The sequence below is a fragment of the Bos taurus genome, chromosome 13 (assembly GCF_002263795.3).
Source record: "Bos taurus isolate L1 Dominette 01449 registration number 42190680 breed Hereford chromosome 13, ARS-UCD2.0, whole genome shotgun sequence".
NCBI classification, from domain to species: Eukaryota; Metazoa; Chordata; class Mammalia; order Artiodactyla; family Bovidae; genus Bos; species Bos taurus.
The window spans coordinates 78,151,758-78,178,726 of NC_037340.1; the positions used below are offsets into that span (position 1 = coordinate 78,151,758).

Here is a 26,969-nt window from a genome sequence, read left to right on the forward strand (position 1 = left end):
TTTCAGTTACATGAATTACTTTCACTACTGATTTTTGCCCGACAGTTATAGTTTCTGTCATTTACAGTTGATAAATTCTAACACCCCTTCCTTTTGTGGTCCCCTCAGATAGTCTCAAATCAAGTCTACACTGGTGGTTTTCTTAGAACTACATGAGAATGTAGTTATCTCAAAATAAAACTTTTTTCAAAAGTCTAGTGGTGGGCAGAGTTTAAGGAAAATAAAGTTATGGGTCACATTAAAAAAAAACTTTTATCTGTGACTGCTCTAGTCTTTTATCATTCTCTGTCCCCAAAAGGTTTATGTTTTTCCTTGTGAACATTATAGAAACTATCCAGCCCAGACTAGATTAACTGTAAATGCCTGTGTGTTCACTGCTGAATCCTAGCGCCTGGCATACAGGAGGCACCTGGCATTTGTTCAGTGACTAAATGAACCAGACACTTGTTTAACACGTCCAGTCTCCCCATTTGGCTGTCCATATAGTTGGTCCTCTTTTTCAAACCTCATCTTCCACTGTCCCCTTGCTCACTCCAGTCCAGCCACATTCTTTTAAAAACCCCAGGCATGTCCCTACCTCAGGGCCTTTGTACTACTGTCTGGCCAGGAGGGCTTTTCCCACAGTTCTTTCCCCAATTGGCTCCATCTCCTCCTCCAGGTCTCAGCTCAAATGTCACCTGCTCAGAGAGGCCCTCCTTGACCTGCCAAAGCAGCCTCACCCCGCTTTTCCAGTGTCATCCAAAGCGGTTCATTTTCTTTACAAATCACCACCTGAATGTCCGAGTGCGTTTATGTATGTTTATTGTCTCTCCCCCCAGGAAGCCAACTCCACCAGGGGAGGTCCTCCTTTGTTGACTCATCTCCATGCCTGGTGCCAGTAAACCTTTGCAGAAGGGATTCCTCAGTAGGATTCTGCCTCCATGTCTCTACCACCACGATCTACATGAAAATTCCTCACGGAACCATGGGTCCCCCTTCCAAAAGGGTCTGGAGCAGATGTCAACACCGATTCACTGTCTCAGGGGACAAAGCCTCCATCCTAGCAGAGAGCCGTGGGGGAAGCTGGGAATAGGGGTGGGTGGGGCCTCACCCTCCAGCCTCCTTACTTCCCCTCCCCCAGGCAATCAGGAAACAGGAGGCAGCCCAGGTTAAGTAGACTCTTGCTGCTTTGTTATAAATATATTATGTACATCCAAAACAGGACATTAAAATATTACTCCGTGTTACAGAAAAGATATTAAGGCTTTCTATTATTTACATTAAACAAGCAAGCACCGTTAAAAAAAATAATAACCGAAACAAAAAAGCCCCACCCTTCCTTCTCTGACATACCCTCAAGTCAGAGGGGACACCATGTCCCTTTCCAATGACCAAGACCCTTTGCAGGGGCTGTGCCCTTCGAAGACATCCTCCGATTAGAAACGTCAGCTCTGGCTGGAATCACACAGGCGGGTGGGGGAAGGGTCAGGGAAAACAGAGTCCAGACTCGATCAGGAAATTCCGGCTTTGTCTGGCCGGCTGCCCCCAGACCCTTGCTGCACTTTGTCGCCCTTGGGTGGACAAGCTAGGTTGAAGGTGGTGACTGGGCGGGCTGTCCACCCAGGCCTTTGGAATCAAGTCTGCAGGGCCATAGCGGGGTAACGGTCCAAGGACACTCAGCTGTGCCTGGGGGCTCCTGGAGCCCTGCGGGCAGACAGACAGGAACAGGTAAGATGACTCAGTGCCTCCATACCAGCCACGCTGAAGGGCTGCCCAGTTGGGTAGGGGGGTGGTGGGCGTGTGGGGAGTTGGTGAGCTTGTCTTCAACCCAAGGGATGGCTGAAAGGGTGGGGTTCTTTTTTTTTTTTTGCAGTCAGGCTTGGCAGACAGAGCAGCTCAGGTGGCTAGGGAGGGGCCAAGGGGAAAAAAAATGAAGGAAATGAAAAAAATCAGTGGCTCAAGTATTCTGTCACAAGGTGGGGTGGGTGGGCTAGAGGTGCCCGGGCCCAGCCCAGGAGGTGTCCTCTCCACCTGGAGTGGCCAGCGCGAGGAGGCTGGAATTTGGCAGATGGCTTCAGTTTGGGGGAGCTGGGGAAGGTTGGCAACGAGGTGGTGCCTGGAGGAGTTATTTGATCTTCTGCGCCCATTTCATGTCATCTGCCCGAGGCTTCTCGCCTGTCAGGGCCTGGATAATGTCCTCCAGGCGTCGCCAGAAGCCCATCCTCTCCAGAGGGTAGTTGAGCCAGCCTGCAGCAGAGACAGGGCAGGGGGGTGTGAGGAGGGGTTGAATGGGAGAGCAACAGGAAGAGCAGAGAGAGAGACAGCTGGCCCTGCCTTGGGCAGCAGAGGAACCGGGAGTAGGTCTGCAGGGGGCAGGGGAAAAGGGCTGACCAAGGAATATGGGGATGGGGGCTTCCCATCAATAGGCTGAGGGGCTGCTCAGACATACACCTTCATCCCTTCACTCACCTTCTTATTGAGCGCTTATTATGTGCCAGGCACAGAGGCAGTGTTTCCTATCATTTGGCTCTAATGCCACCTCTTCCAGGAAGCCTTCCCTGACTACCACTTAGCAGCTCTCCAGGCCTGTCACATCACCCATCCTTTCTTTACAGCCTTCATGATAACCTGTAACCATCCTCAGTAACTTGTCACTTCCCTGTTTAGTGTTGGTTTTGATCTCCAGCTCCCAACCAGAACCCCATGTTCTTTCACTGTTGATCCTGTTGGATCCCGGGGCCTAGGATGATGCCTGGCATGGTAGGTGCTAAGTGAATAGTCTTATTTCCATTAAATAAGTCTCATAATCTTATTTAATCTGTATTACAGTCTCCCACCTGAACCTCGAACTAGGTATTATTAACAGTCCCATTTTCCACATGAGAAGACTGTCTTGGAGGACAGTCTCCCAGTTAGTACCTGGCCAAACCAAGATTGATCCAAGCCCTGGCTGAACAATTAAGTGATCTCCAGAACAGCCTAAAATTTACCTCTCCACCTGCTCCTAAAAAGCATGACTTTAGGATGTACAAAAAAATATTTTCTGTGGCTCTCAGTTCTGCTTTCAGAAAGGCAAAAACAAAAAACCCTACAAAATACCTGACCAAACTAAACCAAAGCAAAACCCAACCCCTGCTCCCAAACCTGGAGGTGTAGCTTCCTGAGACCGCTCTGTGCCAGGCAGTTTGCATCCGCCGTCTGACCATTCACACCGCAGCCCTGGGGGGTGGCTGTGTGAGGGAGTGGCTGCAGCCCCATCTTGTGAATGAGAAAACTGATAACCAGGGAGGCTTGTGAGCCTCTGAAAGTTGCATACGGAGGAGCTGAAGGTTATCCAAGTTGGCCTGACTTAACAGCACGCATGATATACTTAACCTTAAAAAGATACCCACGGACCCCGGAAAACCTGCTTGCCTCACGTCCTTGGCACTGGCTCACCGACTCCCCATGTGGGCCTCCTGACTGCCCCCGGGGCACATGTTACAGGCCTCAGGGCCTCTGTACTTGCTATTCCCTCTGCTTGGATCGATCTGTCATTTATCCGCAGGGCCCCTCTCACGGTTTTCAGATTTCTGATCTCCCCCTGACTCTCTGCTCTTCACCCTGCTTTGTCTGTCCCCGAGGCATCTCTCACACCTGGAGTTTGCCAGCTCTCCTATCCTGGCCCTTACTCCACACCAGCCTCCTCGCTGCTCCTGAAACAAACCAGGCATGTGTGTTCCTGCCTCCCTCACCTATTGCTCCTGTTGCCTGGAGAGCTCTTCCTCCAGGTCTCAGGACTCTCCCCCTCAGTTCAAATGCCACCTTCTCCAGGAGGCCTTCCCTGACCACCTCATTTAAAGGGGCAAAGCTCCCTTCTTCCCTCTGCTACCCCCTTCTGTGTTATTTTCTTCCTTGGCAGTTAGGACTGTCAGATGAGGACTTATTGCCTGGAATGTCCCCTCTTAGAATGCTATAAAGGTAGGGATTTTTGTGTTTTGTTCAGTGCCATGGCACATAGTAGCACTTAATAAATATTTGCTAGATGATGGGTGGTTGGAATCACAACTCTATGAGGAGGGTGTGTGTGTGTCTGTCTTATTTATGGCCGTGTCCCTGGCACCTAGAAGGGTGCGTAGCACGTAGTAGGTGCCCAAGAAATGCGTGTTCTGAGAGAAAGCTCCTCCAGGGCTGTGCTGCCTCCCGGTGACCCCTGCCCCCAACCCTAAGGGTGGAGCAGCAGTCGGGGTGGGGGCAGCGCGCCCCTCTACCCTGTGGACGCACCCGTGGTGATGCAGAAGTAGGTCTCGTGGGGGGAAACGTGGTGGATGCGATGGTGTTTGCGGGGCAGGATGACGTGCCAGTCCTGCAGGAAGACGACCCAGCATGGCAGCCCGAAGTACGTGTGCGACCACTTGTGGATCTGGTTGGTGAAGGTGCCAAAGATGATCAGGCAGAAGACGAAGCACTCCCAGGGGTACAGCTGCTCCAGGACTTCTGCGGGGTGGGGAGAGGGTGGGTGCCCACGGGCCCCAAACAGCTGTCACATAGGGCAGGGGCCCACTGCCAGCCTGGCTCTCACCCCTTGCCCCTGGGCAGCAAACTTCCTGGGATGGCAGGCACCCTGGCCTCCTTCTAATCTCCCACATGGCCTCTGGCAGGCTCAGACTCCCCTGTGGCCTCAGTCTTCCCTTCTGCTAAGTGGGCAGAATGGGAATAAGCAGAAATAATGGTTGAGAATGTGGGCTTTGGAGTGAGGCAGGGCTGGGTGCAGGTCCCTGCTCTGACATTTCTTGACTGTGTGAACAGGGGTCAGCGACTCTACCTCTTTACATCTCAACTTCCTCATCAATGAAATGGGAATAAATCTCGGTCCGGATTCCCTAGAAGCAGAGCCTCACTAAAACAAGGCCTCATGTGCATGTGATCTATCTGACTGGGGAGGGGAATCTTTTGAAAAACACCCAAGGGAGTGATGAAAGCAAGACAGGGCAGGGGAAGAATTAAGCAAAGATGGGATGGGGGGAATCTTGTCTCAGCCTGATCCAGGGAGGCGGAGGGTGGATTCTGAAATGCTGATGACTCCACAGAGTTGGTCCCACTCAGAGGCAGGGGCTGGTCTTTTGCAGGCTTTCTGGGTCACTGACTTCAGGCTTATCCCAAGGGGAGGGGCGGGACCTGTGCTGGCAGTTCTCAGAAGGGAGCTCACAGCGGCTCAGAGCAGCGGGGAGAGGATGTGGTCGGACACCACACCACTCACACTCTCCCCACAGGGGGCTGCTCTGAGGACCAGCAAGGTGTCAAGCTGCTAGAACAAGAGCTGGCTCAGAGGAAGGGTCCTCCCCCACATTCCCCCGCACTGAGGTCACTGAGGCTCAAAGAGGTGATGGGACTCGCCTTGGGACAGGTTCCCTTCCCCAAACAGGCAGGGCAGAGATCTGAACTCAGGACTGAGTTTGGATCAGGCTATACATACTCTTTCCACTAAGCCCAGGCAGCAAGATCAGAAGCCCCCAGGGCCAGGCAGGTGAATTCAAATGAACGAGGCGGGGGGAGGTTATGACTGCAGGGAGCAGCGGGGACTGCGGCAAACGGGAGAGCGTGCCTCTTGTGCAAGGGGGGCCCCACAGCTCAGCTCCGGCCCAGTGCAGCCAAGTGGGAGCCAGGATCCAGGTGGCCAGGTCGGATTGTTCCAGAGAAGTTGGAAACATAGATCTTTATGTCAAATATCCCAATTTTATACGAGGGCAACTAACTAAACTTTTATAACACCGAGGGGCGAAACACCCACACCAGCTACGGGAGGCTCGTGGGAGGCGGGTGTGTGTGCCTGTCCCCGAGGGCTGCCTGGAGGCTCCCCCGCTGGCATGCTCACCTGGGCTCTGGGTGCGGAACTTGTAGGCCATGTTTAACAGAGGCAGCAGCGTCAGCAGGCAGTTGTCCCCGTTGGTCTCGATGAAGTCGTGCCGGGTGATGGCTGTTGGGTCGATGTGATGCTCCCGGAATGGCCGGATGAAAGCCTAGGTGAGGTGGGGGGATGGGAGAGGGGGCCCAGCCGACCAGTCAGCCCCTCCCTGACCTCCTGCACACACACTCCGCACGGGAGCACCTCCTTGTCTCTGGCATGCCGCCCCAGCACGGCACTGCTGGGGGTCCCCCAGCCTTCAGGCTCCAGGTCTAGCAGCTTTAGCAGAAGATGGGTGGAAATGACCTGGTGGGACCTCCGGCTGCCTGCCCCTCTGTGGGCCTCAGTCTCCGGACCTGGGCTACGGAGGGGGGGTTGGCGACAACCTCCACCCTCCTCTCCTACCCTGAGGCAACTGAGGAGACCCCTCACACTGACAGACAGGACCCTTTTATTTTTTCCAATATCCAACCCCTCCTTCTGGTAAGAGCCTCCGCTTCTTCTCTTAGTACCAGTTGCCCCAATCAGACTGCCTCCTCGGACCCTGGCCCGGCCAATCAGAGCATCCCATTCCTCTGGCCACAGTGACTGGCTGTGTGACAGCCACGTGACCCAAGCGAGGCCAATGGTGATGAGTCGTGGGACTTCGGTCCTAACTATGGGAAAAGGGGCGGTCTCCAGGGAGCGCTGAGCTGGGAGGATGGACCTTGAGGCAGCGGACGGCCATCCCGGCCACCTTAGCAGGGGAGAGCCCGCGTGAGAGTGGAGCCAGTAGAGGGGAAAGCAGAGACAGGCGTGGAGAGGGACGGGCTCCAAAGAATACAGTCTGTTCGTCCCACTGGACCCAACCACGCCCTAGTTTCACTTCTACAATTTTTAGTACACAAATCGGTACGTTTCTGTGGTTACTGCTAAGTTGCTTCAGTCGTGTCCGACTCTGTGCGACCCCATAGACGGCAGCCCACCAGGCTCCCCCGTCCCTGGGATTCTCCAGGCAAGAACGCCGGAGTGGGTTGCCATTTCCTTCTCCAAAGCATGAAAGTGAAAAGTGAAAGTGAAGTCGCTCAGTCGTGTCTGACTCCTAGCGACCCCACGGACTGCAGCCCACCAGGCTCCTCCGTCCATGGGATTTTCCAGGCAAGAGTACTGGAGTGGGGTGCCATTGCCTTCTCCCTTCTGTGGTTAAGTGTGTACCAGATTTTCTATCACAATCAAAACGTCTGACTGACACCAGATAAAGTTCAATGGAAATGAACAGTGAGGTGCAGCAGGGCAGGCAGAGGAGAACAAGATGCGGTGTGGCCCCCAAGTTCAAGGGGGTCCAGTGAGGTGGACATGTATCAGAGCTCTCTGTCCCAGGCCTGATGCTTTTACTTCCAGGAAATCACAGGCGATTCCTGTTCTGGTCTTGAAGGCGGGGGAGTGGGGGTCAGGTTGGAACCACAGTTTTCACATTACAGATAGGAAAATGGGCTCAGAGAGGAAAGGGGACTCAGCCCAGTTCAGACAGCCCCACCTCCTCCTGGAGGAGACAGGCTGGGCTTCAGGGCTCGGTCAACATACGCACCTTCCCCACAATGGGCAGCTCCACGGAGCCCCAGGTGTCGGCTCCCCAGTGCACCAGGCCGGACAGGAAGTCAGCAAGGAGAGCCCCTGCCACTGTGGACAAGAGGAGGGTAAGCCGGAGGTGGGGGGAGTCGAGGGCACGTCCCTACCCACTCCCCACCCCAATTCAGGAAGTCACTCGCTCACTCATTCAGGTTAGGGTGTTCCCTCTTCTTCTTGGGACACTTTGCTGCCTGTGAATGGAGCCGCAGTCTGTCCCTTTACTTGGTCATCCCCAGGGAGACGCGGGGCCTCACTTGCTAGGTGAGTCTGGAGGAGTAAACTGGGCTCAGGTCGCCCAGCCTTTCCCTGTTAGGAGCCGGCTGGCACTTTCTCTCTGACCCACAGTTGCCCCGCTCTACTCCAGTGCTACTGGTGACAGACGGCAAGGTCATTCTGGGGTTTGGTGTCAGGAAGAACCCGAGGTCTAGACAGAAGCCACACCCCCGCAACCCAGCTTTTACCAACAGTCAATGTGATCACTGGGCCCCCAGCAGCCTTTTCAGAACAAAGACCCCTCAGAGAGCCCCGAAACCACATGCTCACTTGAGGGTTCAGTATAATCCAGAGGGTAAGTGCTGTTACGCCTAGACTCACGTGCCAGCTGTCACTTACCAGCTGTGTGACACTGGGCATGTTCCCTAACCTCTCTGTGCCCCAGTTCCCTCTAGATGGATGAGAATGAGAATGATTTAAAAAGAACACGGCAGCTACCGTCTACTGAATACTTTCTCAGTGCCAGACACGCTCGATCTTCACAAATTCTCACCTCTATCAGAAGCTGGTACCATCTTTATTTTTACTTTATAGAGGCGGAAACTGAGGCTTGGAGAACAGAACTAACTAGACTGAGGTCGCATACATGGCAAGCGGCAGAGCTAGGCGCTTAAGCTACCTTGGGGCCCAAGTATCTCGGGAGGATGCACCATGACATCGTCCACAAGGGGAAACCAAGGCCGAGTGGCCAGCCCGCTGCCCAAGGAGACGCCCCAGTACCACCCATCCTGCTCCCCACGCCTGCGTCTCAGCCCTGCTGGCATAGTCCCCTTCCTTACACCCCCTTACAAGCCTCTGGGTCTCTGCACTTGCTCTGAAACCTGCTGGAACATTCTTTCCCAAAATGTAACACAGCTCACTCCCTCACTTCCTTCAGATCTTTGCCTCAAAGGTCCCCCGAGGACACCTCATCTAAAACCGTAAGCACCCCCGCCTCCCAGCATTTCCTGTCTCTTTTCTTCTCCAAACACCTATCACCTTGGACTTCATTTCTGTTTACTGTCTTCCTCTATAAAAAACGTCAGCTCCACAAAGTCAGGAATTTTCGTCTTTCGTTTATGGCTGCATCCCACTTCTTGGCACACAATATGGGTCGGTACACGTGTTGAGTGAATCGATGGGAAGTGCTAAGTACAGTGTGTAGTGCAGAGGGAGCCCTCAATACTATCATTATCTTTGCTGTTGTTCATTTAGTCCATAAAGGCGACATTCTGCCAGGGACCTACTGTGTGCCCTACACTCGAGCCAGAGATGCACCGGACTTTGGCTGAGCTCATGTCACTGGGACAGAGAGATAAGGGGCAAGGAGATTTGCCAGGTGGTACAGTGGAGGGGAATCTGCCTGCCAGTGCAGGGGACACGGGTTCAGTCCCTGGTCTGGGAAGATCCCACATATCACAGGGCAACGAAGCCTGGGCACCACAAACAGAGAAGCCCCCGCTCGCCGCAACTACAGAAAGCCCGCGCAGCCAGAAATAAAAAAAAAAAGACAACAGAGTGAGGAAGGGGTGACACTGCCTGGGGGCCACGCTGGGGAGGGGGAGGCCGTGCCAGGGCTCTAAGGCTGGCGCACAGGGCTGGGCAGTCGTGCTGCTCAGGGGCGGTGCAGGGAGGGCGGGCCGGGCTGGGGAAGGGGCTGGTGAAGGCTGGGAAGCCCAGGGCTTCTGCACTTGCTGCTCCTCTATCCGGCGCGCCACCCCCTCCCTGAGACCCCTGAAGGGCTGGCTCCTCCTCCGTCTTCTAGCTCAGGGTAAACATCACGAAGCCCCCGGCTAAAGCCATCCTCCCAGGCAGGTGCTCTTGGTCACGTCTCCTTGCTTGCTTGCTTTCACAGCACTGGTCACCATCTGAGGGGACAGCCTCGTTTATTTTCCCCACTTCTCGGATGCGGAAGGGGGCTCAGGGAGGTTGAACCACCTCCCTGAGTGGCAGACCTGGTTTGAGAAGAGGTTAGTCTACCAGTCTCCAAAACCAGCTCCCTTTCATGCCCTTAATCTCTGCCTCAGTAGGTCCGGGGTATTAATAGAGCTCCTACTGCATACCACAGGATGCCGTTACACACTGCCTTGTGTCTACCACGAGGGAACAGCGGCACTGGAGCCAAGCTCAGGGGGAGCCAGACCAAGAGCTGGAGCCACTGCTGTGTGACCCTGGGCAAACTCTGCCTGCTCTGGGCCTCAGCATCTTCCCTTTGCCAGCGAAGGGTCAGCGGAGGTACCTCTTGAGCCCCCGTGCCATCAGCCTGAGCTAACGCTGCCTCAGGAGAACGCAGCCCTCCAGCAGGCTCCCTCACGGTGCCCAGTTTGCCTCCTCACCCTTGTTCCATGCAACCACCAACCTGCTTCCCATAATCACACACTGGTTTTGCCAACTCTGGGACTTCACACAGATGGATCCTTATGGGATATGCTTTTTTGGGTCTAGCTTTCTTCACTAGCATGATGCTTCTAGAGGCATCCATGTGGTTGTCTCAGGAGTTCATCCTTTTCAGTGCCAAACAGTGCTTCACCACCTGGATGTACCACGGTACGTTCATCCATTTTGCTGGTGGACAACGAGGCTGTTTCCAGGTTGGGGCTGGAATGACTCAGCTCCTGTGAACTGCCATCCACAAGCCTGTGTGAGGACATATGCCCTCATCTTCTTTGGGTAAAGATGCGAGCCATCTACCTATCTATCCATCTACCCACCCACTTGCTTATTTAGTTTTACTTGATATTTATTGAGCACTTATAGTTACCAGGCTCTGTTCCAGCACCTTAAATGTTTTATCTCTCTTAATCCCTAAACTGTACCAAGGCCAGTCCTAAGCTGGTTACAGATCTCATCTCCTTAATCGTCCTAAGCACTTAATCCTTACAGATGATGTGTGCGTGCTAAGTCGCTCAGTCATGTCCGACTCTTTGCGACCCCACGGACTGTAGCCCGCCAGGCTCCTCTGTCCATGGGATTCTCCAGGCAAGGATACCAGAGTGGGTTGCCATACCCTCCTCCAGGAAATCTTCCCAGCTCAGGGATCGAACCTGCATCTGTCTCTTGCATTGGCAGGTGGGTTCTTTACCACTAGCGCCACCTGAGAAACTCCTTACAGATGACAATGATAATAAAAACAATATTAGAAAAATGTTTTGTAATTACAGTTAACACTAGGGTGCTTCCTGTGCGCTGGGTCCTTTGTCAAAAGTGTTAAAAAAGTGTATTATTGGGAATATAAATCCCCACAGATTAAACACGTGCTATGCAGCGACTTCTCTCCAAGGGGAACAATACGAAAAGGAGGTGGTGAGAGTAACTTTAAAGAAACCCGACAAACACCACTTGAGCCCGGTGGTCAAGGTCAACATCACGGGGATCAGTCACGCTGATAGTATATATCCTTGCTATAGATGGTGATGAAAATGGCACTTGACCTCTGGGCTCTTCCTCCCCAAGACACACAGCCCACTAACAAAAACACTAGACAAATCCCAGCAGACAAGCGTCCCACAAGACACAGCACTCCTCAAACTGTCCAGGTCACTGAAAACAAGGAAGATCCGAGAAAACCACAGCTCAGGAACCTCGACGGATGACAACTAAACGTGACGTGGGATCGTGGATGGGATCCTGGGGTAGAGAAAGGGCAGTAACTAAAAATTAAGGACATCCGTATGTGCTGCTGTATTTAAAATGGATAACCAACAAGGACCTACTGCACAGCGCAGGGAACTCAGTTCAGTGAGCGGTAGCCTGGATGGGAGGGGCGTCTGGGGGAGGACGATCTGTGCGGCTGAGGCACTCTGCTGCACGCCTGACACTATCACAATGCTGGCAACTGGCTGTTCTCCAGCAAAAAACAAGCAGCTAAGACACAACCAGCCGGCCAAACAAGAAACCCAAGAGACCACGCAGCTTAGGGTTCCACTTACATGAGATCTCCAAAATACGAAAATCTGATACAGAACGGAGATCAGTTAGGACTTAATGGTTAAGAGGTACAGGGTTTCTTTGCAGGGTGATGAAAGTGTTCTAAAATTGAGCGTGGTGATGATTAGGTAACTTGATAAATTTACTAAAAACTACTCGATTGTGCACTTTGTACGGGTGAATGCAATATTGTGTGAACGATATGACGACAAAGCTGTTACCTAAAAAAATTTTAAAAACTGAAAAAAACTTAAGGACCTCTGAATAAACTATGGACTTTACTTCATAATAATGCATATTGGTGCATTCATTATAACACACATATGATACCAACATGAGGCAGTAATAAGGGGAACTGGGGCCAGGGCTTATATGTGAACTTATATGTGAACTTGCTGTAACTATCTGCTCATTTCCTGTAAATCTAAAGCTGTCCTAAAAAAGAGAGTCTATTAAAAAAAAGTGTGTCATCTCACTTCATGTCCACTGTGATAGGCCTCACCACATCCCACTTGCCAGAGGAAGAAATGAGACCTGGAGGGTAAGGAGGGGTCAGAGCTGCTGGTCAGTGGCCAGAGACTAGAGACAGGGCTGTTCATGATGCTGCTGAGCCTTCATGTCCAGGTCTGAGACAGGAACGGTATTTACGTCGCTTAAGTACCATCAGCTAACAACAGGCAAATGCAGGTCCTAAGGGTTTCCCAGGTGACGCAGTGGTAAAGAATCCTCCTGCCAGTGCAGGAGACACAAGAGATGCAGATTCCATCCCTGGGGTGGGTAGATCCCCTGGAGAAGGAAACGGCAACCCACTCCAGCATTCTTGCCTGGGAGATCCCACGGACAGAGGAGCCTGGCGGACTGCGGTCCATGGGGCTGAAAAAGTCAGACACAAAGGAGCGACCGAGCACGCAGTGCAGGCCTTGGGACACAGTACACGGCCCCCAACACAGCCACCGTCAGTAGTTAAATGCCGCTCCCCTCCTGCAGCATCTGCGGTGTCATCTGTCCAGCGACCAGCCCCTGGCCTTTTCTGGCTGCCCAGCAGGGAGGAGGGACGTGGCCTTTACGGAGATGCCAGGAATTATTTTTGGAGAGAAGAGAGTCCCCCCGCCCCCGCCCCGGGAGGAAATGGCTCTGTGATCTATGGGCCGTGGTCGTTTTCAGAGCACAAGTCCAGGCCTCCAGGCCTGCTGCCCAAGTCCTCTTTAATGGGAGCAGGGCTGGCAGAGGCGGGCACACAGAAGCTTCTTTGTCCCAGGGCTGGTGTCAGCGCCTACTGGCTGGATCACCCTGGGGGTGGCCTGAGCCTGGTCACCACCCTGCCTGCAGGACATGGGGCCAGGCTAGGAGACCATGACTCACCCCAGCTACCCTGACTCACCCTGAGACCCTGAGACAGCCCCCTGGGGCCTCCATTTCCCCACAGGCCATGCGCTGGGACTTCTCTGCCCCGCCCACCCTGAGGCCTGGTGTGGAGACGGGGTGAGACAGAAACAGACACTGCTAAGGGCTGGTCCCTACGGTGTAGTGTGTGTGTGTGTGTGTTTAGTCGCTCAGTTGTGTCCGACCCTCGGTGTTATTTTCCAGGCAAAAATACTGGAGTGCGTTGCAATTTCCTCCTCCAGGGATTGAACCTGCGTCTCCTGCAATGCAGGCAAATTCTTCCCCCGCTGAGCCATCAGGGAAGCCCTGGTCCCTCCGGTCCTGGGGCCAAATCCTGTCTTTACCACCTTTCAGCTCAAATCCAGGGGAGACTCCTCCTCCAGGCCAGACTCCTGACCCGAGAGGCCACCCACGACCCGAGGCCCTGTGACTGCCTGATCTGCACTCACTGTGTCTTCCATCTGGAAGCCCCGCCCTCCTTTGCCAGGAATTTCTAGTCCCTCCTCCGGGCACCAGCTCACCACCCCATTTTCCCTGCACTTTCCCCAAGTGCTGCAAACTGCTCAGGGCTCCCAAGGTCATTCCTGGGTTACTTATCCGCTGCGGCCAACGCCGTCCTTGTGCGGGCCGCTGAAGACCTCCAGGGGGATAACTCCGACGGTCCCTCGTGGCCCCGTCCTGCTGCCCTGCTTGGTGGGTGCTCCTCGCTGAACCCCAAGTCTTTTGAAACACCTTCTCGTCCAGGTCTGCGCGACCCTGCCCGGCTCCCCATGTTCCCTCTTGGCTGGCTCTTCTTCCTCTTCCCGCCCTGGAAGTCTCAGGGCTCTTCTCTGTTCGCACAGAGAACCCCCAAGGGTCCCTCCGCCAGCACGTGCGTGGGCTTCAAACAGCGTCTCTCCTCCCGGAACACCGGGATTTCCGGTTCCGGTTTCCTGCTGAAGGCCTTCTGGCGGCCCGGCAGGCAGCACCCCAGGCAGCTCGAGGCTCCTCCACTTCCCTCCGGGATGTCGGCGGTCACTTCTCTCAGGGCGCTGACCCCTCTCCCTCTCACCACCACAGCCACCTGTCAGCACCTTCCGACAGCTCACCCGGCTCTTACCACCTCTCACCACCTCCGCTGCCCTTCTGGGGTCTGGGCCACCTCCTTCGCCTCCCCTCCAGCCCTCCCTGTCCCCACCGCCCTCCCTGCTGCATCAGATGATGTCGGCTCCAAGGGCAAAAGGTCAGTTTTCATTCCAATCCCAAAGAAAGGCAGTGCCAAAGAATGTTCAAAACAACCGCACAATTGCACTCATCTCACACGCTAGTAAAGTAATGCTCAAAATTCTCCAAGCCAGGCTTCAGCAATACGTGAACCGTGACCTTCCAGGTGTACAAGCTGGTTTTAGAAAAGGCAGAGGAACCAGAGATCAAACTGCCAACATCCACTGGATCGTTGAAAAAGCAAGAGTTCCAGAAAAACATCTATTTCTGCTTTATTGACTATGCCAAAGCCTTCGACTGTGTGGATCACAACAAACTGTGGAAAATTCTGAAAGAGATGGGAATACCAGACCACCTGACCTGCCTCCTGAGAAATCTGTATGCAGGTCAGGAAGCAACAGTTAGAACTGGACATGGAACAATGGACTGGTTCCATATAGGAAAAGGAGTTCGTCAAGGCTGTATATTGTTACCCTGCTTATTTAACTTATATGCAGAGTACATCATGAGAAATGCTGGGCTGGATGAAACTCAAGCTGGAATCAAGATTGCCGGGAGAAATATCAATAACCTCAGATATGCAGATGACACCACCCTTATGGCAGAAAGTGAAGAATTAAAGAGCCTCTTGATGAAAGTGAGAAAGTGAAAGAGAGTGAAAAAGTTGGCTTAAAGCTCAACATTCAGAAAATGAAGACCATGGCATCCGGTCCCATCACTTCACTGGAAATAGATGGGGAAACAGTGGAAACAGTGTCAGACTTTATATTTTTGGGCTTCAAAATCACTGCAGATGGTGATTGCAGCCATGAAATTAAAAGACGCTTACTCCTTGGAAGAAAAGTTATGACCAACCTAGAAAGCATATTAAAAAAGCAGAGACATTATTTTGCCAACAAAGGTCCATCTAGTCAAGGCTATGGTTTTTCCAGTGGTCATGTTGCACTATAAAGAAAGCTGAGTGCCAAAGAATTGATGCTTTTGAACTGTGGTGTTGGAGAAGACTATAGATTCCTTTGGACTGCAAGGAGATCCAACCAGTCCATCCTAAAGGAGATCAGTCCTGAATATTCATTGGAAGGACTGATGCTGAAGCTGAAACTCCAGTACTTTGGCCACCTGATTCGAGGAACTGACTCCTTGGAAAAGACCGTGATGCTGGGAAAGACTGAGGGCGGGAGAAGGGGATGACAGAAGATGGGATGGTTGGGTGGTATCACCGACTCAATGGACGTGAGTTTGAGTAAGCTCCGGAGTTGGTGATGGGCAGGGAGGCCTGGCGTGCTGCAGTCCATGGGGTCGCAAAGAGTCAGACACGACTGAACAACTGAACTGAACCTAACTGGCTCCAAGGGGACAATCGTCAGTGACTTCTCATGGCTTGAATAAAACTCCAAGTTCAGACCACGGCCTTTAAAGCCCTGCATGGCTGGGTCCCCACGAGTTTCTGATCTCCCCCCAATTACTTTTCTTTTGGGCAATTTTCTCCAGCCACACTGGCCTCCTTTCTCTTCTCCAAGCGCTTACTCAAGCTTACTCCAAGCTTGAGTCTGGGGCTTACTCCAGACTCAAGGGCTTTGCACCTGCTGCCCCCTCTGCGGGGAATACCCCAGACAGAACCACCTGACCAGCTCGCTCACCGCCTTCAGGTCTCTGTGCGCCTGTCACTTTTCCAGAGACCTTCCCTGACCTCTTTCCTCATCCTCCCTGCCAGTTTCCGCCAATTCTGACTTTGCTACCCAGGATGGCATCATCTATCTGTATTTATTAACTGGGCACCTTTTCAAGGCTTCTGGCTCCTTGGCTTTCTGGGGCTTGCCAGGGGCACCAGAACCCCTGGGAGATAGCAGCAGGCTAGGGGTGGCTTCTGTAGGCTGGCACAGTACCCTTCCTTCCGGTGTGTCAACACAGAAATCAGAGTGGCTACTTAAATCGATCAGCAAGTGTGCAAACACTGCTATCAGAGGATTGTCGGCTGTTATCAGTCCAGAGGCAAAGGTGCTTGTTGGAAGAGCTTGGCTGATAAGCAGGTGAGAAATCTCCTGACCCCAGGGCTGGAAGATCTGGCCCCAGTCGGGGGAAGGAGGTGGTGCCCTACCCGGGGTGCCAACCTCTTGGCTCACTCAACACACACAGGGGCTCTGGAGCTATGGGTCCTTTGCCCGGAGTGGGCCCACTGCTGAGAACACGCGCTCCCTCCTAGTGGAGGCCTACAGTCTCTAGTCAGGGAGTCTGTGGTTTAGGAGATGGGCAGGTCTGGATGTACCATCCCAGACCCTGCTGCTGCCCAACAGGCCAACCACCCGGTCCCAGAGCTACACTCTCTCGCTCGGTTGCTGCCTACAGTTCAGAGAGCCCAGGGTGGGACTCGGAATGTGGTGGTGTCTGTGTTGTGCGGTCGCTCAGTCGTGTCCGACTCTAGCAACCTCATGGACGGCAGCCCGCCAGGCTCCTCTGTCCATGGAGTTTCCCAGGCAAGGACACAGGAGTGGGTTACCACTTCCTCCTGCGAGGGAGCCTCCTGCATTGGCAGGCAGGCTCTTCACCACTAGTGCCGCCTGGGAAGCCCTTGGCATGCAGCGGCCTTGGGAAATATCCACAGTTAAACTGACCATTGAGAGGCAAGGTCTGAGCCCCGGGGAGGGGAATGTTGGGTGGTGCCCCTCCCTACCTCGACGCAGCCGCTGCCCTCTCAGCAGGGATGCATCTGGCCCTCACAGTGGCCCCAGCCAGCAGGTACTATGAACAACCTCACCTTCCAGATGGGGCAGAGAGGCTCAGGGGTGTAACAACACTTGCCCAAAGCCACAGAGCCCGGGAGTGGCAGAGCTGATGTGAGTCCAGGATGTAGCAGTCTGCTTGTGATCGCCCCCAGATGAGGTGTTGGGGCTCACACTGTCGACACCCCCGCCCTTGAATGTGCTCCTCTGAGGCAGAGAAGCCGGGGGTGCAGGTCCTTCTTGCCCCTGGACAGAGGGGGCACGTCCGGCTCTGTGGGCAGGGCCTGGCTCCTCAGCACTAATGGGTTACCCTCTTTCCCTTCCAGCTGGTCCAGCCCCCCAGCACATGCCCACTCCCACCGCAGACCCTGATGGCTCAATTAGCAGGCCCAAGTGCTACTGGCCTGAGCGGCCAGGATGCTTTTAATGAGACTGTGGAAGCTGAACACTTGGGGCCGGCTGGCTGGACCAAGGGCGCAACGGCCACTGAGCCTGGGGATGGGGTGACAAGCACTGGAGTTAGAGGGGAGAGCGGAGGGGCAGAGTGCGGACAGGGAGGAATGACGCCACTCCAGGACCTGGGTGTGGAGACACTGAATTAGAAACTGTGTCGTGCTTTCCGTTTTGAGGGGTGACTCCAGCTGGTCCCCGCTCTGAGGCTCGGTCTCTTGCTCTGTATAACGATGCCAAAGATGGCAGCGCCCGTTGCCCAGGCCGTGGACGCGTGAGGATGGACCGGCGGAAACCGGCGGACCGGCAGGCACTGATGCGTGCAGCTAGTCCATTCATTCTCTCACTGCTTTGGTGAGTATTTACAGAGCACCTACTGTGTGAGGCATCGCGTCCGGGGACACAGCAGCAAAGACGCACAAGTCCTGACTCTCAGGGAGCGGGTGTGTGACTGGGGGAGGCAGGGGACAAAGAAACAGCATATAGAACAGAGTGGGGTGCGGGGTGCATGGCAAGGCTGCTGTTGCTGCAGGAGGAGCTCCCTGAGGGGCACGAGGCAATGAACCATGCAGGGCTCTGTGGGAAGAGTTCAAGCTCAGGAAGAGCATGTGCAAAGGCCCTGAGCTAGCAGCCTGTCTGACGGTGCCCGGGGAGGCACAGCGGGGAGGCTGGTGTGGCAGAAGCGGGGTGAGCTGACGGGAGGAGGGCAGTGACGGGAGGAGGGATGGGGGCTGTGCCAAGGAGCTGGTGTTTTGTTCTAAGTAGACTGGGGACAACAGATCAGTGGTATGACCTCATGGGGGATCCGATGGGATCTTCCCGGCTGCCTGTGGACAATGGACAGTGGACCGTGGAGGGCTGAGGTGGAGGTGGGGAGACCACAGTCCAGCCTGGAGGGTGGTGGGGACCAGGGAGGGGATGGGGGATGCTGGATACAACTCAAAGCAGAAAACCAGGAGACTCGCTGATGGTGGATGTGGAGTCACAGAGGGGAGGAGCTCAGGATGATGCCCAGGTCTCTGGGCCAAGCTGGACACAAATGCCACGTGTGCACAATGGGCAACAGGGTCCCCACAGCTCGAACCCCAGTCCTGTGCACGCACGTACACACACGGGTGTGTGAGTTGCCATCAGCGTGGGGCAGACACTAGGTAGGTCCCTGGCCCCTGGGGAAACCGAGGCAGGCAGCGGGGCTGCGGCACTCACCCATGCCCAGCATCACCAGGGGCGTGTGCTCCCAGCGGGCCAATAGCAGGAGGTGGGCCATGTTGTGGGCGATGAGGCTGAAGCACAGGACCACGCAGCACCACTCCTGGAAGCGCTTGCCTGCGGGCAGAAGGGGCGAGAGTGAGTGCAGGGCGGCAGGCCAAGGCCGCGGATCAAGGATCAGAGGCAGGCGGGGCCGGTCTAGAGAGGGCTGTGTTCCATGAATCCGCAGTGCAGACTGCAGGGTGAATGCAGGGACAGCCTGCCCATTTCACAGAGTGTCACTGAGGCCCAGAGAATGGGACAAGTCTGTCCAACGTCATATACTCTGGGCCGGCTGTGTTAAACCAAACCCTTCTGCGCACAGGCCTGCTGCCCATGAGGCTGGCCTTACATGGGCTGAGTCTTTGGCAGGCAGGACCAGAACGTTGGTCTCGTGGGCCCCTTCGGGCTCTCTCTGGAGACTCCTGAAGGAATTTTAATGAGCTTCTTTTTTTAATTCTCATTATCCTATCACCTGCCCCCTTCTGGTAGGCAATCATTTGGAAGCGCTACAAACAGCTTTTAATTATGCACGTTCAGACCCTGTCCCACGTCCATCAAGCGGGGCTCCAGGCAATGAGTCAGGAATTCAGGAGAAACCAACCATGGTTATCACTTCCATGGCTCCAGCCACAGGGCTGAGGAGGAGGTCTCAAGCTCTTAACATCTCCAGGGGCTGGACAGGTGGTTTGAAGCAGTGAGGTGGGCTGGGTGGGGACAGTGGGATACCACAGAACATGTGCCCCTCCTAAAGCGGGAGGCACTAGCTGGCTGACTACTCCCAGGACAGGGAGTGTGGGCCCAGGGAGGTCAGAGGCTCGAATTCTCAAGAGGAGCCAGAAATCAGGATGCAGGTATGAAACCCTCTCTATAATTTAGGCACGTATTTTTAATATCCTGTGGGCTGGGACAGGCTGATTCACTCAACTGCAGCTTTGTTGACCATATCGAGACACTGAGAATAACCTCAGTGTCCACTGCCTGGGGAATCAGACAAGTTAACTTGGTTTACAGTGTCTCTGTTGCCAGGCAAAAAGCCTGGGTGGCTGTTCCTATGTGGCCGACGGAGGGACGGGAAATTCAGGACAAACTGGTAAGTGCAAACAGCAAAGTGCCGAACATCCATTTACATAAAAAAAGAGAAAAAACAAACACACAAACAACTGTAGAGTTAAGACTGTCTTTTCGCCTCCTTTTGAATTTAAAATTTATGAATGCGATATTTTAGCAAAAATCTCACAATTATAAATTAAAATTTAAAAACGCAAAAGGAAATAAAAGCACCGCCTGGGTGACATAGCATATGACATGGCCCCCAGGAACACTGTTTTCTCAGGCAGCTGGTCTCAAGGACAAATCTCCTCTTGCAGATCTCTCCGTGGAACCTCCACCTCCAGGAAGCCATCCACAATTCCTCCTTTAATGCCTGGGCTCCCCGACCATGGGGCCCATCATGGGAAACTCTGCCTGCAAAACTTCCATCCTCCTCTCCCTAAATGTCAACTCAGGAGGCCTAGGACCCTGCCTGCCTTCCACAGCAGGGCCCTGTGCTTTGGTGCTTAATAAATGCTTGTGGAATAACAAATTCCTAACCACGATCCTAGAGGAAAACTGCCAGGCTTTGCTTCTGGGCACCCTTCACTAAAGCGCTGTACAGGGACCAGGCTCAGAGAGAGAATGGGCCTTGTCCAGGCTGCACAGAGCAGACTGCGCTCCAAGCCAGAGCCAGAACTTCCGCCCTGTGAGAAGACCAAGGCTCTGAGTGGGCCAAGGACATGCCCAGGGTCGCATCCCTCGTACAGACGAGGACCCTGGGGCCCAACAGGGCCAGGATCCTCCAGGCCTCACAAGGTGGCAGGTGCAGAAGCCTTTCGCTGCCCACTCCACAGTCAGGGGCTTCTTCCTTGGCACCCCGGGGCCCTGCCACCCCAGCGCCCCCACCTGGGGTCACCATGACGGGACCCTGAAGGGCCTTCCCTTTCGTGGCTCTGGTCTGCAGTCAGGACGGGGGGAGCTCAGAAGCAGGAAGCTGGGAGGGCCGGTGGTCAGGGACGGGAGATTCCTCAGTATGATCTGCAGCCCCCAAGCCTGCAGCGCCAGCAATGAGATTAAGTGACAGGAACAATAACCAGGCCAATTGCGGGCTGGGTATAGCGTGCAGCCCACACCAGACACTCTGCAGACCCACTCCCCCTGTCTTGTCTCATTTATCCATCTATGGCTGCACTTCAGTCCTTCCCAGCATCAGGGTCTTTTCTAAGCATGAGATGGTTGGATGGCTTTGCATCACTGACTCAATGGACATAAGTCTGAGCAAGCTCCTGGGAGGTGGTGAAGGACAGGGAAGCCTGGTGTGCTGCAGTCCATGGGGTCGCAAAGAGTCGGTGACAACTGAGCGAATGAACGACAAACGGCTGCACTGGGTCTTCTTGGCGACACACAGGCTTTCTCTGGTTGTGGGGCATGGGCTTAGCTGCCCGGTGGCATGTGGGATCTTCCCGGAGCAGGGATCGAACCACGTCGCTTGCATTGGCAGGCAGATTCTTTACCACTGTAATACCAGGGAAGTCCCCACCTCTGCCATATTTTGCTCTTAGGTTTTTTTTTTAAAAAAGGAGCTACACTTAAAAAAAAATACCCTAAATTCCTGTTTTCCTGCTTCCTTTAAGAACACAGGCTCTGGCACCCCAGGTCTGAGCCCCCCTCAGATGGGGGCAGAGCTCCTGGCTTCCCCAGCCCTCTCTCTTCCCTGAGGCCTCATCCTGGGGGGCTTCCCCTGGTGGCAGTGCTGGCCAGGCCCCTGCAGTCGTCTGGGTTTTCAAAGGTGAGGCCCAGTCTTTCATTCAAGTCTCAGTACCTCGAGGGAGGAACTGTGTGATCCCACTTCCTGGATGAGGAAACTGAGGCTCAGCAGGAAAAAACCAAGAGCTGAGTTTGGATCCTGTGCCTATAAGGGGGAGACCTTAGCCTGGACGTTTGGGGCTGTCTTGATTCCAAAGATAGCCCAACTCTCTCCCATTGCCATGGACAACGTCCCGAAATCTGAATATTTTCCCATCTAAACTGTCCTCTAGGCTCTGGAGTCTTCTGCAGAACAAGTGCCTCAGCTATGACCCGGAAAAACACACCTATTACAATGAGCATTCACAGAGCACCTCTTCTATACCAGCTGCACTGCCAGGGAGGATCCCAGCCAGCCCGGCCTGCAGTACACCAAAAGCTGGGGGCTATCTGCCCCGACTTTCAGAGGAGCAAGCTAGGCCTGGAGAGATGAGGTGTCCAAAGTCCCTCGAGAGTCACCAAAGTCAACATGGACAGTTAGCCGGGCCAGGACCGCACGGTCAAGGGGTCTAAATGGTGTCACGTCACAGATGGGCAGACTGAGGCTGGGGAGGGGAAGGCCTTTCCTCCGCATAGAGGGCTCAGGCCACCTCCAGCACAGCACTGGGTCTTGCTTCCCCAAGCCAGCCCCTGGCCTGACCACGATCGGAGCAGAGGGACAGAGGTGATGCCTGCTGGCCTGGGGCGGGGCCGGGCTGGCGTGTGGTGGCTGTGCAGGGCTGGCAGGGGCGGGGCGGGGGGCATCTCTGCTTTCCTGGGGACAGGTCACAGCTGGAGGCCTGGCACCGGGCCTGCCTCTTCTGGTTTCAGTCAGACGAGCCGTGGAACCTAACCTTAAGGTGGGTCCAGGGCCACTAGGAGACCCTCGGCCTCAGGGAGGTGGGGGGACAGGAGGTAGCGGGGAGGCGGGGACCAGAGAGATGCAGAGGAAGAGAGACAGATGGGAGAGAACAGCATCAGAGACAAAGCAAGGTGAGAGACAGGGAGAAGAGGAGGAAAGAGAGAGATGGGGGTCTCTACATACATGGAGGTGGACAGAATGAATGTAGCCAGAGAGAGGGAGAGAGAAAGACACGGAAACGAGGGAGACAGAAACCGGGCCAGGAGTGTTGACGGACCAGCCTGGCCAGGAAAGGGCCTCAGGAGGCCCTCTGGGGACAAAGCCCAGCTCAGCCCCCGGACGGCAGGCCAGGACCCCCACCTGGCACTCCTGACACCCTTCACCTCGCCCCCCACCCACGCTGAGTGCCTGCGTCCCACAGGCCGGGGGGTGAACAGGGGCTCCGGGGACCCACCAAGATCTACCCCTGGAGCCGGCGTAGCCACATAGCCAGAGGTCAGCTGGTACCTGCCAGGAGGCGGGACACCCACCTCGCCTCTGGGCGTGCCCGTGAGGGCCTGCCTAGCCCGCCCACCCTTCACAAAGGCTGCACCTGGGAGAGGGTCTGCAAAACCCACACTTGGACCCTCTATGGCTCCCAGGCCCCAGGCACATCCTCGGGGCAGACTCTCAGGGTCCAGGGGATTGGGCTGAGGCTCTTCACCTCAAGCTGCCCCGATCAGACCCCTCATGGCTCTCAGCCGACACGAGGCCCACCGTGTCTGCTGCCAGCCCTGTGGGCATGCTGGCCTGCCACCCTGGAACATGGGCCCCCTCCCGCACCCCCACCCCGGGCGGGCTCACCTCCACAGCAAAGATTCGGAACACGGAACCCAGAACGCCCCTGAACAGTGTTCAGGTTCTGGCCCTGCTAACTCTCTGTGTGACCGTGATCATCACTCTTTGCTAAGCCTCAGGGAAGGTCTTAAAGATGGACAGGGTGCAGCCACTCCAGGCCAGCCAAACATATGGTGTCCCTGGCGAGGCTGACCTTCCCCTCTGGTGGGCAGAAGCAAGCCGAGTCCCAGGCAGGACAAGCACTGGGAAGAACATGTGTGGGGGGTGGGCTATGAGGAGGCTCTAGGGGTCTCTGTTTCCTTCCCTGTAAAATGGAGTTGATACCAGGATACCCCTGAGACCCCTGTATATATATATAATAAGTTATAAACTAGGCAAAGTCAAGCATGCATATATATATATATATATATATATATATATATGAAGGCTTGATAGTCGTGTCCGACTCTTTGCAACCCCATGGACTGTAGCCTATCAGACTCCTCCCTCCATGGGATTCTCCAGGCAAGAGTACTGGAGTGGGTTGCCATTTCCTTCTACCAGGGGATCTTCACATTCCAGGCAGATGCTTTAACCTCTGAGCCACCAGGGAAAGTCAACTTTCCTACAGAGACAACTGTAGGGAGGCTGAAATGAGAGCGTAGGAGGGAAACGCCCAGCACACAGTCAGGGACCAATGAATGTCAACTATGTTAACTGCCTTGTTATTGCTGCCAGCTGTCGCCGTACCAACCTACCTCTAGCCCCGTGAATCTCAGGAATTCCGTCCTGGAACCCAGAACCCTTCCTGACTGTACCCTGGCTCCCTCTGCTCCAGCCCACGGGCTGCCTCAGTCTCCCACAAACACTTCAGGCTTGCTCCTAACCTCAGGGCCTCTGCACTTGCTGTGTCCTTGGTCTAGACCAATCCTTCCTCAAATATCTTCAGGCGTCCCTCCCTTCTGGTCTCGGGTCAAATGTCACCTGTTTAGGGAGGCCTTAACTGCCCCCCCTAAAATGTGACTGTCCCCAACTTCTCCCTTTTTGGCTATTTGTTCCGCAGTACTTGCCACCACTGGGCAAGTAAGCTATTTCCCTTATTTACTGGGTTTACAAAAGCCCAGCTCTGTTTTCCCTGTTTTGTTCACCACTGTTCCCCCAGGGGTTAGAACAGGGACTGGGACAAAGGTCCCAGTGCTCAATATGTATTCAGCCTGGTCCCTTACTTTATAGGCCAGGCCTAGAGAGATGGAGGTGCTTCTCCAACGTCAAGGGACAGAGGCAGGCAGAGGGAGGCCTATGGAATTTAGAGAAGCCAGTCTCTTTCTGCTTCACTCCCCCTCTCCAGGCACTCCCCTTGCCCCACCCAAACTCCAAATCGGGAGGAGAAAAGGCCTCTGATTGCAGGTCTGGGGCACCGGGAGACTGTGTGCACCCTTAAATCCCTGAGGGGCTGTCCTTCAGACGGTGAGGGGCACTTGGGGAAACCAGAACTGGACAAAGGTGCAATCATGGTGGAATGAGAAGTGGGGGTCCACAGGGGAGGCTCAGAACACCCTTATGATTTCAAGGTCTGTAGGGTTTACTCGAGTAGGTGGAGCTGGACACCAAAGGAGGGGGCCTTTGAATCTTACCCTGGATTTCCAGGTGGTGAGCCTGAGGACCACAGAGATGAGGCAGTGTACCCTAAGACTCACAGGAGAGGTTGGGCTATGGCATTAATAACAGGGATTCCCTATTGTATGCCAGGCACTGCACAAGATGGATGATCTTATTTCCATTTCCCAGTGACACTAAGGAACAGATAAGCTTTATCATGTACCCATTTTAGAGGTGAGGAAACTGAGGCTCAGAGAGGGCCAGCACCTTGGCCCAAGTCACATAGTTAAGAAGCAGAATCAGGATGCTAAGTCCAGGCTGCCCAAGGCAGCACCAGAGGTTTTAGGTCCACAAGCTGGGTGCTGGGGGAACAGGTTGAAGACACTATGGTATCATGGGCCAGGTGCCCAAGTTAGGTATTAAAAAAAAAGCAAAACAGACACAGAACATGAAACTGCAAATCCAGAAAGGTCACTGGTGATCTAGGGCTCAGGTCATACAGACAGCTATGGCAGAGATGGTATGCAAACCCTGGCCAGTCAGGGCAGAAAGCCAAAGGTGGTGGCAGACTCATTCTCATCCCAGGCAAGGGATATCTATGCTTGGTGTCCCCCTCCCCCTGCCCGGGGCAAAAGGAAAGATGTCAGAATGTTTGACAAATAAATAAAGCTGGATGAGCTGGTGACACCCAAGCATAGGGACCTCCCAGTCACCTGACTCTGGAGTTCTCAAAGGTAATTCCTTAACCCCTGCGGACATTTGGCTCTGCTGGGGACTGGCAATGAGATTCCTGAGGCTCAAGTGGAAGTCAGAGAAGGGGGTGGAGGTCGTTGCTTGCTAGAGCAGAAATGGTAAGCCCAGCAGGAAGACACAGGGACCTTGTCCTGGGGGCAGAAGCAGAGCAAGGGTCTCTTAAGTTTGCAGTCTGGTCTGTGGATACCCCCAAGTCCTTATGCAGGAGGTTAATATAAAGATCTACACGGGAGAGAGGAAATGGCTGGGACTGGGGCTTAAATTTTGAAAGAAAGCTTAAACTGGAAGGTGTGCAGGGAGGGCCCTCACCACCCAGAATTTCAAAATACAGGGTGAGAGTTAATTCGGGGGGTGCGGGGGGAGGGATGAGGGTCTGTAAACTGAAGCTATAAATCTAGGATGGGGCTTTGGAGGAAGGGCGTCTGGGGCACTCGGTACCTGGGGCCCCCTGAGTTGAGGTTCCCAGAGCAGATCTGATATGCTCAGATTTGTGGGGTGAAGTCACTACAGCCCAGGGCCCTGGCAGGGGTGCAGATAGGGCCCTAGGGTGTGAAATCTGTATCTGGGGAACCTGGGATAGGGTGTAACTCTTAGGAAGGGGGCCAGTGCATGTCGCTGGCGGGGGGGGAGGGGGGGGTGCCTTCGGCTTGGAGTCCTGGAATGGTGGATCCCCAAGACTAGGGGCTCTTTACAGCCGCGGGGACTCCGGGCTAGGATTGGGATCCGACAGCGTGATGGGAGCTGTCCGTAGCCCGAGGGGTTGATATGGCAGCTCCTTGATCCGGGGGCTGTCTTTGCATCCAGAAAGTCCCGTGGCTGGGGTTCTGGTTTGCGCTTGGAAGGGGCGCTGGGGTGGGGTCCCCAGACTTACGGGAGCTACTTGCAAGTTAGGAGCCGCGGCTAGAGCTCTGCATCGGGGCCTGAGGCTGGGGTTCCGATCCAGGGGACCCGGGATCGCGGCCCCGCAGCCCAGGCTGGCCGGGAGGAGGGGGCCGGAGGTCCTACCTGGGGAGTAGAGCGCGGCCAGCTCGCGGGCCCCGGCGTGCTGCGCGCCCCAGCGCCGGCAGGACGCCGCCTCATCGTCTTCAAGCTCCGGCTGCTGGCCTGGCCCGTCTTCGGCGCCCGCCATGGCCCCTCGCCCGGCCAGCCCGGTGCGCTCAGCTGGCGGCGACGGCGGTGGCTGCGGCGGCAGGGCCGCGGAACCGCGGCGAGATCACGCCGCCCAATGACGGCCCGGCCCGGGGTGCGGCCGCGGCGCCGGCGGGGGTCTCGCCCGGCCGGGCGTCACAGCCAATGGGGGAGCGCGCCTGAGGCCGCGCCAGCCAATCAGCGGCCGCTGAGCCGCAGCCAACCGCGGCGCGCGAGGGGCGGGCCAGTAGCGTACGGAAGAGCCGGGGGGCGGTGCGTCTCGGCCGCCCGCGCTTCTCTGCGCGTCGCAGTCGCCCTGCGGGTCGGGGCACGCTGA

At 55.0% G+C, this 26,969-nt stretch overlaps 1 protein-coding gene across 2 annotated transcripts; it reads right to left on the reverse strand.

Annotated features, from left to right (window-relative positions):
• Positions 1-784: 784 nt before the first annotated feature.
• PEDS1 (plasmanylethanolamine desaturase 1) lies at positions 785-26,731 on the reverse strand. 2 transcript variants are annotated; one of them, NM_001100315.1, is given in 6 exon segments: positions 1,165-2,226; positions 4,243-4,455; positions 5,834-5,978; positions 7,431-7,522; positions 18,613-18,732; positions 26,510-26,656. In NM_001100315.1, coding segments are annotated over 6 exon segments (816 nt in total). In that variant the 5' UTR covers positions 26,634-26,656; the 3' UTR covers positions 1,165-2,104.
• Between the last annotated feature and the right edge of the window lie 238 nt (positions 26,732-26,969).

Coding starts and splice junctions, on each gene's coding strand:
- PEDS1 (XM_025000432.2), bottom strand. CDS start 26,633: ATGGCGGGCGCCGAAGACGGGCCAGGCCAGCAGCCGGAGCTTGAAGAC. Junction 18,733..26,509: donor GGCCGCGCTCTACTCCCCAG/GTAGGACCTCCG, acceptor TTCTGCCCGCAG/GCAAGCGCTTCCAGGAGTGG. Junction 4,456..5,833: donor GTTCCGCACCCAGAGCCCAG/GTGAGCATGCCA, acceptor CCCACCCCGCAG/AAGTCCTGGAGCAGCTGTAC.